The sequence below is a fragment of the Mastigoproctus giganteus genome, chromosome 9 (assembly GCF_048544385.1).
Source record: "Mastigoproctus giganteus isolate SK-2022 chromosome 9, ASM4854438v1, whole genome shotgun sequence".
In the NCBI taxonomy this organism is placed as follows: domain Eukaryota; kingdom Metazoa; phylum Arthropoda; class Arachnida; order Uropygi; family Thelyphonidae; genus Mastigoproctus; species Mastigoproctus giganteus.
In genome coordinates, this window is record NC_143583.1 from 41594510 (window position 1) to 41606929 (window position 12420).

The 12420-nt window shown below is 38.6% G+C and overlaps 1 protein-coding gene across 1 annotated transcript; it reads right to left on the reverse strand.

Annotated features, from left to right (window-relative positions):
• Positions 1 to 8345: 8345 nt before the first annotated feature.
• On the reverse strand, positions 8346 to 9098 carry LOC150080170 (rhomboid-related protein 4-like). The gene has a single exon (XM_090380633.1). The coding sequence runs from the start codon at positions 9096 to 9098 to the stop codon at positions 8346 to 8348; it is 753 nt and encodes a 250-aa protein (XP_090236759.1).
• Between the last annotated feature and the right edge of the window lie 3322 nt (positions 9099 to 12420).

A 12420-nucleotide genomic window follows, 5' to 3' on the forward strand; every position in this document is an offset into this window, starting at 1 on the left:
GTTATATCTGTATAAACTCCCGCAAACTCCTGGGGAGGAGAGGCTTGCCTCTCCTTGTCTCCCCAATTTTCTCACTCTGGTGGGGCACGGGCATGCCTCACTACCTGCAGGGGCTATCTACTCTGTCGGCCCCTTATTTCCAACTTCTTCCCCCCAGTCTTCATCCTTCCCCCAAACTTTTGTCTTGCACAGCGTTTAGCCCAACATTTCAAAATCAAAAGAGAACATCAAAATTCTTGCCTGAACCTATTTGGTTTTTAAAACTCACTTTCACCGCACAGCCCCACGTCGCATACTATTAATACTAACTTGCTAAGTATCACTAATATCAACCTCGATTTGTTTATTTATTATAATTATTTTTTATTTTATTTTATTTTATTATTTTATTTTATTTTTGGTCCTAGCCACTGAAATCCCAGGAAAGTAAGTGGCAAGACCAGCCAGAGTACAAATATTGGTAACACCCGGCCGGCCTCCCTGTGGCGGGTATTGGTAACGTCGGGTCTCACTAGGGGCCCAGCGGCTAACAGGCCGGATGAACAATGGGCACAACAAACTACACAGTACATATCCCACACAATTTTAAATCTCTGGCTTGTCCGATACAGAGAACATACGCGGAGATGGGAGAAATCCCAGGTGCCGTCAGACCCCGAACATACCTAATACCTAATACCTAATCCCTTTAGTTATGAAGATGTTTAATATATCGGGAACTTTACTTCTGTCTGTCGGCCAGTATGTTGGCTCGCCTGTAGATAAATGTTAATAATGATTTTCTTGCATTGCTCTTTGTAGTGTTCGTCCCCTCGGTGTTATTCTTCTAGAACCCCATTGTACATGCTTAGCATTGTAATCTCCTTCTGTGATAAATCTATTCCCAAAAGCTTGGAACGGGGTTATGAATTCGATTTTTACTAATATTATAGCTTGGTGAGCTGTAGATTGCTGAAACCGTGATAGGTCCTCTCCAGTATTCAATTGCAATACCCGTTGCTTGGGTAGAATTCGTTTTGTACTTGGTTAGCTCATGGTCCTTTATAGAGATTTTAACAATTGTTGCTGAACCTCCCCGAGCTATTCCTTCAGGATGTTTGTGTCGTAGTAGCTATAGTTCATCATTTTAAGGTGTGTTTCTGCGATCAACATGAATATCTAAGTTATTTTCAATAATTAATGTTTTTACCTCCTGACTGTGTCCATACAGGCCGTTGGCATTCCTAATAGCAATTTTCAATGATTTTATCATTATTTAAATTTTGTTATAAGTGCTGTTAGTAGGTTGAGCATCGTTCTTATGTCTTCTCTCAACCTTGCCTGATTTTCCGCTTGTCTTATTAGAGCTTGTTCCAGTCTGAAGAGAGATTGTTGCACTTGTGTTGGCATGTTTTATGTACGGTTGTTCTGTTCTGTTCTTGTAATTGCTGGGATCTTTCTTTCACTACTTGAGCATAGGACAAGACTGGTCTGGCTTGAGGTTTTTGCCTTATGTCTTGTTCTGTATAGCCTGTTGTTTTTGCTGGTTGGGTTGTTGTTGCAGTTGTATCACCCTGTTTGGTGGAAATGTTTTTACTTGGATCTTCTTGTGAACAGTATATCTTTTTTATAGTTGGTTGGATATACTCCACTAAATAGAGCGCATTTAGTTGGGGTTTATCTGTCAGTTTTGGACAGCTGGCTGTCGGATGGTTTTTGGTGCATTTTACGCAACGTAATGGACGTTGGCGGTATGTTTTGGTGTGTCCGTATTGTTGACATCTTTTACACTGCACTAGTTCCCCTTTTTTTATGAGGTGGTTCGAATTTTACTTTGGTGTTAAGGATGTATTCGATATTTTATATATTTTTAATGTTTGTTTTTGGCATTAGATCGATGAAAAACATAGATAGATGCAATTTGGATACTCTGTGTTTTATATTGCAGATCCTCACAACCTGATGGTTGTGTTTTTCTATATCAGCTTTGATGTCATCTAATTCTGTTGAGTAATGTACATCTCGGAGTACAACCCTATAGCATCTATTTTCTTTCGGTGAATGCGTATAAAAGCTGTAATCGGTATTTTATAGTGCTTTGGCTATTAGCGTATATGCTTTACTAGTTTTTGGCATAATTCTGATCTTTTTTCTGTTTTCAATTTTGTACATACATTCTTCGGGCACAATTCAGTTTAGTTTTTTGCTGGTAATGGTTTTATGTCCTTCTATATGGATGGCATGTACGGCAGGAGTTTTCCTTGTTTGTGTTTCACCATCTTCTTCTCCATTGTCTTCTTTCGTGTCTCGAGCTAGTACATCGAATTTGTTTCTCGTTACTGTTGAGTATTGTTTTGCTATTGTTTTTGCTTTGACATTTCTTGTATCAGATCCGGGGCTATTTCTCTTTGTTTTTCTTGATGGTGTCTTCCATTCATTGCTGTTCTCTGCATTAACAGGGGTTGACATACTGCTACTCATCTTTGATATTCTAGAAGTTATTGGTTGCAAAAGCGCTTGATTTTGTTTACTGATAGCTTGTTGTTGGTTTGGATCAAAATTAGTCAGCTGATTACATATAGATTGGCTTAATGATGGTTGCTGGTATTGCATGCTGGCTTGATTTGTTACTACTGATGCCATTAGCTGCACTGTAACATATCCTTGAGAGTAGCTGTAACCTGAATTGGTGTAATATTGGCTTGGTTGTTGTGGGACATAGCATCCAGCAACGTTGTGCCGATTCATTTGCCTTATCATTAAGTTAACATCAAATATGCGTTGTAGCAAGGAAAAAGTTTTTTTATTATTTATTATTATTTTGCCATATGGTGCAAGGAAGCCTGAGGCTTATGCTGCACCAGCCAAAAAAAAATTTCTGATTTCGAGGTGGAACCCCATGATTGGGGATTCGACCTCGTGATGGGTATTGCTACCAAGTACACAGGGTGGTTGTTGTTGTTGTTATGTCTGGTGTTACTGTTGGTCGAGGAACTCTCTGACTATCCTACAGGTGTTCGGGATTGCGACTTTCTGGAGTTCCTTGTAGGTGTTCTCTGGAAGACCTATTGCTGATAGGCTGTTATGCAGGGTCCTTGGCACCATACCTGTAGTTGACACGATGATCAGGATGGTCGTTACTTGTAGCATATGCCACATCTCTTTGATCTCCTGTCTTAGGTTCGTGTACTTCCAGATTTTTTCCCCATGGGTTTTCTGCAGTTTGCCAGTGTTGGATACCGCTATGTCAATCAGATAGGTAGCCTTTTCCTTCTTTTCGATAAGGATTATGTCCGGTCTGTTGTACGGGACTGTCCTATCCGTTATTATTGCGCGGTCCTAGTACAGCTTGTGGGTTGGGGTCTCTATTACTTCCTGGGGTGCGTACTTGTAGTATGGTACACTTTCTTCGACCAACTGGTATTTCCTTGCTAGCTTCTGAGGTATTATCCTGGCTACCTGGTTGTGTCTATGAGTGTAGTCAGTCTGGGTGATCACCTTGCATCCCACAAGGATGTGTTGGATCGTTTCTGAGGCCAGGTGCCGTCGTCAACATGTATCATCGAACACTCCGGGCTCCTTGGCGATGTATTTTCTATAGTTCCTAGTGTTGATTAACTGGTCTTGGATGGCGAGCCTGAATTCTTCAGTCTTGGGGAAGAGCGTCCCGCTCGTGAGCCATGCATTGGAAGCAATTTTATCTATGTGATCTTGATGGAGATGATTGTGGTGTCTACCATGGAGTGTCTTCTCTGCCCATCTTTCTAGCTTCGTTTGTACTTCCTGGATGGGGGGGACTCCTCGCTCAGATTCAGTGGGTATACCGCTTGTCAATCTTCTTTATGGCCTGGTGGAGTGCTGTTGTGTATTTCGGGAAGTAATCCTTCAGGTTAGCAATCGCTGTTTTCTGTTGCTTGATTAGGTCTATAAGGCTCCTTCCTCCTTCTTCCCGGGAAATTATCAGTCTTTCCACGATAGATTTCGGATGGTGTTGGTGGCTCTTGTTCATCATTGTTTTTTTTTTTTTTTCATGATATCCTTCAGCTCGGAGTTAGTCCAATCTATGACCCCGAAGGAGGATGTTAGCACTGGGACTGCATAGGTGTTTATGGCTTTAATTGTGTTCCCTCCGTTCAGCTTTGCTTTCAGTAGGCTTCTCAGTCTCTGATGGTATTTTTCTGTCAGGCAGGCCTTAATTTCCTTGTGCTGTAACTGCTGAGCCTGCATCATCCTCAAGTATTTGTAGGCCTCTCCCTCTGCCATGGCTTTCATCTCTTTGCCCGTCTGCACCTGGTGGTTGACTAATTTTCCCTGGTGCAATCCATGGGTCTTGCATTTGTCTAGACCAAATTCCATCCTAATATCATTGCTGAATTCTTCGATTATCTGGAGTAGTTGTTGGAGGTGTTTCTTGATGTCATCCATGTATATCAGGTGGGTGAGGGTGTACAGGTTCTTCCTTCCTTCTTTGAGGTTATATCCATATTTGCTATGGTTGAGCATGGTGGACAGCGGTTTAGTGCTAGACAGAACCAGAATGGGCTCAGGGCATCTCCCTGAAAGAGTCCTCTCCTGATGGGGATTGGCCTGGTTGTGATGTTTTCGACCTTAATGGTGGTACTCCATTTCGCTATCTTTTCTTCTAGGAAGTTTGTTACTATCGGATTGACTTTGTAGATGTTCAGCCTCCCTATTAACCAGCTATGGGGCACGGAATCGAATGCCTTGCGGTAATCGATGTAGGCTGTGTACACATTGCGGCGCTTCTTGTAAGCTTGCTCCCTAACTGTGGCATCTATGGTTAATTGCTCCTTGCATCCTTTGCTCAGCCACTTGCATCTTTTCTGCTTTTCGGCCATTATGTTCTCACTCTCCAAGTGGTCTGATATCTTCCTGGTAATGCAGCTGGTAAGGATCTTGTACATTGTTAGGAGGCAGGTGATTGGGATATATTTCGCCGGGTTTTTGTATCTTCGTTTTTATGCTTCAGATATGTGAGTTCTTGAGTAAGAAACTTCGGGATTTTCGCTGGGTGCCTTATCATTCGGGTTAACTGCTCTGCCAGGTGCTTGTGTGTGCAAGTGAGCATTTTTGTACCAATAGTAGTGGACGTTATCTATTCCTGGAGTTCGCCAGTTGTGAGAATTCTTGATCGTCTGTTTTACTTCTTCTTCCCGAATCTCCCACTATCTCATTTATTGTATGTCTTGGTTTTCTTGCGTTCTAGTTCTATCCAGGGGGCTCGGTTGTTATGTCTTACTTCCCTGCTCCATACGTTTTCCCAGAACTCCTGAATCGTCTTCTGCTCGGGTGGTCCGTTTCCTTCTTTCCCGTCTTCTCCGAGACTCCTCTGGAAGCCTCTTTGGTCCTCATCGAAGATTTGGTTGTTTATTTTCCTCTGGAAGCTCTCTTTATATTGGTGTAGTCTCTTGCTGAGTGCAAGGAGGTTCTGCTTCAATGTGTCCAAGTACTTTCCTATTCTCTGATTTTTTGTCTATGTTTGCTGTGGACGCTGTCTCTTCTGAGGATGGTCTTTACTTTTCCAATCAATTTCTTACTTCTATTGCCCCGTTAGTACTGGGTCAATTGGCCTATCTTGACTCTTAATTCCCTATCTTTTACCGAAGTCTTCTTTCCCAAGCTGGCGGTTCCTTCTGTTTTCGGTTCTTCTGCTGCTGATCTCTCGTTTCTCTTCCATTAATCCTCGTGGCTGCTACCACAGCACAATACATGGCTGTGTGGATGGCTTCCAGTGTTGCACCATTTCTGTCGATGTAATGAGGTATTATGTGCCACTCGTCCTCTATTCTGGATATCATGACCTCGTCTCTTTCCACTTCAGCTGCTGTAGGTTATATTTCTTCTTGCTCTTCCTCCTCTGGTTTGGCAGTGGTATGTTCTTCCTCCTCTGGTTCCATATTCTTTATCGTTTGTAGTTCGTCCTGCTTGATTTTTTTCCAAGATTGCAGGAGCTATCAGGTTCTTCGTGACGATGGTTCTTATCTGGTCCGCTATTCACTGTTCAGTGACATGAATATCTGGGAATCATTCCAGCCACTTGGTATGTAGTCTCGCCCTATAAGTTGTCATATCGGTCTCCAGCTTCGTTATTTCGTTGTATGTAGAATAACGCCACTTGCTCCACTGTCTTCCTTGTGGAGATCATCTCTGATTTTTCGAACCGACCCCTCTGCCTAAGGCCTAAACGCGAGTGACTTTATCCTGCGCCACACTCGATGGAATATGATTAATATTTCTCTGCGACATCATCCAACTTTGGAGGTGGACCTGTTTAGCTTTGCCTTATGTCCAATGGTAGTTCTCGGGAGTGACGCCAAATGACGCCACAATCTGCCTTAGCCGCCACTCCGACCTTAGATAGGCAGATCCCTTGGAGCAACTTTCAGGATGTTTTATTTGTTTATTAATTTTTATTACTATTAGTTTATTTATTATTATTCTAATTTATTACTATTATTATTACCAGTCTCCCAGAATGACGGAGCTGCATTCGCTTCCGCCAAGGCGGTACTTGAACTCGGGTACATCGGGCTGGTAGCCCAGTGTCGTAACCACTGGGCCATCGTACCCTTTATTATTATTATTAGCCATATGGTGCAAGGAAGCCTGAGGTTTATGCTGCACCAGCGAAAAAAAATTGAGTACGCTGAGAGAGAGAGAGAGAGAGAGTGAGAGGGAGATAAAAGTAAGAGGGAGTCACCAAAAGAGAGAAGAATGATGATATCGAGATAAGGACCCGGGGTGTGCCAAGCCCATACTCACCAGATGTGAGCCCCATGTAGGACCACTTATATGCAGTGTGGTCAGTTTTAGTGGGCTCGCGAGAGCCCATTGTTATTTTTTTTTTTGAAAATTTGAGAGCCCATTGTTGAAACGATCATTTATTTTACAAATTAAATCCTGAATTTAATTATTGAGTTTCCAGAGCCGGAAGACAAGCGGGGCACCATCCCCAGAATTTTAATGGCACAATCGACCAGTTATGTATTTTAAAATTGCTTCATTTTTGGATTAATCACAGTAAACTTAATTACATTTACGTTCAGTAAATCACATTTAAAATAGTTTTCGTAGAACGACGTATTACGAGAGACAACTTTGTACGCATTGTTCTCACCTCTGGCCTTTAGGCAATTCAGGTAATTAGAAAGCGCGAATTAAGGGTGAAAGGGATTACCGTTCCACAACGTTAGTGGGGTCCGTGAAACCTATGCAGCCACATTCCGAGAAGGCGCGCTAGTTTTCTATATCCAGTCAGAGGGTGAAGAAGATTCCCGACACGAATAATAGCCTCTGGTCAACCTGTGTTGTGGTTCCCCTTTACTACGACAAGAAGTGACATTTTTCTCGGAGAAGTGAGTGATCCACGCGTTTCAGTAAATTTTTTCTTTCTATATTTATATGGTCACAGTAGCTGAATATCCCAGTGATTCTGATATTTTGCACATTATTCAAAGAACTCGTGAGAGTAGCGACATCGAGGGGGTGGGAAGGTAACTAAGATGTTAGTAAATATGCAGTCGTCTTTAGCACTGAAATGCCTTTTCCAACACAAAACTATTTTAAAATTCTGGGGTTCTTCCGACTGCAAAAAATTTTCTTTGTTACAAAGAGAAGCGTTCAAAGTATACGTGTGAAAGTGCTTTTTCATTAATGAACAATATCAAAAAAAAAAAAAAAAAAAGGCAAAATTGTTGACATCACGCTTGGAAGATAATTTGCGATTATCTTCATAATGGAGAAATTAATTTCAAAGGTATGGCATCATCTCTTCAAAGTCAAGGTTCGCACTAATAAGGTAATAAATATTAGCGCCTAAACTTTTTAATTGAGAAATATAATTCTTGTATGCCTAATACAGCTAAAAAATTAATTTAAAAAATGCATTTTTAATCTTTAAGCAAACAAAATTATATTTTAATGTATGGTGCTCGTAAGTATTGTAAGTTTCAAAATCTTGTTCGCTTAAAGCAAAAGGTTAAGAACCCCTGCTGTAGTGGCTTTTATGTGCATTTGTTCACTTTATTGATTTTAGCAATATTCATTTATTATAAATAGGCAATTACTCCTATTTAAATAAACCCTTTATTAACAAAACTATCAAAATCTAAAACTGCAAAACAATCAAAGTTCTCACTGGTTATTGGTACAAACAGGACACTCGAAATCCGATATAAGTGAAATTGTGCAAAGATTTAAAAAAAAAAACAGTATATACTCATTCTAGATAAGAATTCATCATCACGATAAGAAGCACTGATTGCTAAGGAATAATGTTCAACTGAAGTTCTTCCAAATGTATCTTTATCTTGGTGTAGTTGCCATTCCTTGTACACATAATCTTTCTAATTCCATCCATGAAACTGATAATTAAGAAAAGGGTCATATCCATTCTGCGGGAGTGACAACAAAACATTCATAACAGACCATGGAAGATCGATTATATATTTAAAGTGTGGGTTAATATAAGCAAGTCCAACTAAAATACCTGCTAAATGGCCAAAAAATGAAGCATGAGGCGTGAATAGCTGAATTAAAAATAGTTCAAGCCAAACAACGTAGACTGCAGGTAAAATAAGAGGTACCCCCCATATATCGTATTTGTAATTTGGAGAGTAATAAGATGTTAATACCTTTAAAGCAAAGATTACTGCAGAAAATCCTACAGCACAAGCCCCATTAAAATTTTTTTCATAAAATTCAGTGGCAAAGTAACAAAGTGCAACAGAAGTAGCATTTGTTAGTACTGAAAATACAAGCAATAAATACAAAAATTTGGCACTCCCAAAAGATCTCTCAAGACTCTGCCCTTTTAATACAAAAGATGCCATGTTGTAATATAAATGCCAATCATCGGCATGTTCAAAAGAAGCAAATAATAACCTTTCCCATTCTTCATAATACCATACGGTATTCACACTTACGCAGGCTTCAAAAGGATCTTTCCATGGTAGCTTAAACATTCGCAAATATATTGCACTCTGCAGTCCTACACAAAACAATGTCACAGGAGGAATATTTTGTGTACCAATACGTTCAAATATATAATAGGCCAAATAAATGATTCCAAAACCATGATGTCTCCTTGGCGCATTCATTTTACAATAACTTCATACCTTCTGAGTCCATTAATCTGAAATTAGATAAAAGAAATTATATTTTAAAAATAGTACAAAGATTTCTGCACAATAAAAATTTTTTAAATATTTTAATTATATTTATATTTTATATTTTTTTATATTATTTATATTTTTTTATATTTTAAATATTCTATTTAAAATATATCATGAAAAAAATCTTAATTTACATGCACATCTCTCACAACCTTCCGTATTTTCTTACCGCAAGGTATTAGTTTCTATTATACAGCGTAATTCTGGAGGAACAGTAAATATTTTGATTACAGGCAACTCTCGATTTACGAACATCCGCTATAACGAACGAAATAATTCATTCAAAATTTCTTAAATTCTCCAATAGATAGAATTCCTTATGAAACAAAATGCCAAACGTATAGTGAATATAACTGTAAGATTTAAATAAATAAACTTTTAAAAAATGTATTCATTACAATAATTATCGGAAAATTATTATATGAGAATTATACTCAACTGTTCTTGGTTAATAAAACTAATCTAGCCAGTAAAAAAAAAAAAAGTTGGTTTACATGTCACGCTGCGTAGAATGTTTTCTCTTGGGAGAAAATGGCTGCAGCTTTTAAATCAATTTCTGAGGAATTGGCAATCTTTGAAGAAGAAGACGCAAATATCGAAAGAATTGCAAAAGTGAAAAGAGGCGTTTATGACTGTCTAGCATGCTACAGTGAGATTTTTGAATAATAAAAAAAAAAGAAACTAACTGTGCAATCTTCCATAAAACCATTTTAATAAAGTGGAAACCCAGCTATTTCTTCATTATCAGACGCATTTCTATCTATCTCACTGCACCTAGTGTAACTTATGTGGAAAACATTGAACTCTGATGAAGATACAGGGCGGAGTTTGGCCTAGGCAGACTAACTGCCTAGGGTCCGTAATTTTTGGGGACCCGTAAAATGGTTTTATTATACATTTTTTTCATTATTTTATTTTAAATAAATTTATAATGTTCCGCGCCGATCAATCAATGCATATCTGGTGAACCATCGTGTATATACCGCGCCAGGTGCGGTATACACGATGATTCATCAGATAGTGAATATCTGGTGAATATCTGGTGAAACCATAAAAAACCCAGGGGCTCACATCTGGTGAGTATGGGCTTGGCACACCCAGGGTCCTGAGCTGGATATCATCATTCTTCTCTTTCTTGGTGATTTCTTTCTACTTCTCTCTCTCTCAGGGTAATAGGGAATTTTTTTTTTTTTTTTGGCTGCAGCATAAGCCTCAGGCTTCCTTGCACCATATGGCTAATAATAATAATAATAATAATAATAATAATAATAAAAACGCCACATGCTGATATGGCGTTTTTCTATGGTTTTTGTGGTGGAAGTGCTTAATTAATTCTATTTATACCGTTCGCACACTGATTAGGTAGATTAATTATTCAATCAATGTCTCTGTTGTATGTTAGTTGAACTATTTCATTTAAGTTGGCAACTTCAATAATAGAGTTCAAATGTATTTTTATATTTAGTAATAGAAGACATTTTTTAACCCATTCAACTGGGTCCTCCATTATAATTTCTGAAAGGTGGCAACTCTAGGTGGGGCTCGAAATGAGAATCTTGCCTATGGCCCGATTTTTCCTTAGTCCGCCACTGTGAAGATATTGACGAGTAAAAGTTGAATCCAGTACATATGTATGTACAGTACATATATTACGTTAGTACTGTACTCATTTTCTTAATGTTCTTAATTAAAATTAACAAGTAAGATATCTTGTTTTTTCATTCTTTTCTTATTGTATTTTACGTTACGTATTGTATATAAAAAAAATCATAATGCATATATACATTATAATAAAAGGTATTGTATACACCATTTGATGCTTAGTTCATAGTTTTAATGCTTTGAAATGGCTGCTAACATTTTACGTACCACAATAACATTTTACGTACCACAATTTTTTTTTTTTATTTTACTGTATCGCAGTCATTCCTGTGGTTACAAATGCTGTACGTTGTTTGGCTGTAAATATTTGTGTTTATGTAAATACGGTGAAACTCTCACTTGTGTCTGTTTAAGCAAAAGGTATGCTTCAATTGTCATGGTATTAAGTTCTTACCAGTTTACGGTAGTAAGTAATTAATAACTGAAATATTCTATATTCCAGATAATTATAAATCAGATATTATGTATTTCATGTATTTTATAACTGTAACATAGAATTGTAACATAGTTGTATATGTATGTTCACTCTCTAGCCTGTGGCTGTAACCGGGTGTTCTCATAAGAGAAATAAATTGATGATAATAATAATAATAATAATAATAATAATAATAATAATAATAATAATAATAATAATAATACGTACCGTAAAAGCTCAGGAATGCAAGATACACATAACAAACAAAACGTATAACGAACAACGTCTTGGAATGGAACTCGTTCGTAAACCGAGAGTTGCCTGTATTCGGAGTAAAAAAAGTTCATATAAACACGTGTCCAATTCTCAATGGATACGGAGATACAGCTGTTTGAAACTGGCGCGCACAGCTCCCTGAATCAGATGTGACCAAGAAGCAGTTATAACCTCACGCTGTTTGGTGTTAGAAGTGTTGTTGTTAAGAATGCCACACATCTGAATATGCTGATATGGTGTTTTTCTATGTTTTTTGTGGTGGAAGTGCTTAATTAATTCTATTTATACCGTTCAGCGTTTAAGTCACCAATTCACGAGTTCACCAATATCACGGGTGACCTCACCCGTGACGGTATCACGGATGACCACTTATGAGAGTTACACCCATAACTCTCATAGGTGGTCAGGCGAAAAACCGCATGCCGCTGAAGATGTAAGTATCTTCTTACAATTAACCCTAGGGGCTCACATCTGGTGAGTATGGGCTTGGCATACCCAGGGTCCTGAGCTGGATATCATCATTCTTCTCTTTCTTGGTGATTCCCTTTTGACTCTCTCTGTCTCTCAGGGTAACTCGGGAATTTTTTTTTGGCTGGTGCAGCATAAGCCTCGGGCTTCCTTGCACCATATAGCTAGCAATAATAATAATCTTCTGAACCTTCAACCGACGCACGTTACTAAGTAATAAATACTGTAGATTCTAATAACTTTCGTGTTTAGGGTTTTCATAAAAAAATGATTTTTTTTTTTTTTTTTTGTCCTCGCCTTATTCCCAACATATAAAAATTAAGTTAGCGTTTTTACTGTTTTGGCATGGAATTTTTACGGCCGGATGCCCTTCCTGACGCCGTCCCTCACCCTTTATCCGGACTGCGGTGGTCATTCCCTGACCTT

Coding starts and splice junctions, on each gene's coding strand:
- LOC150080170 (XM_090380633.1), bottom strand. CDS start 9,098: ATGAATGCGCCAAGGAGACATCATGGTTTTGGAATCATTTATTTGGCC.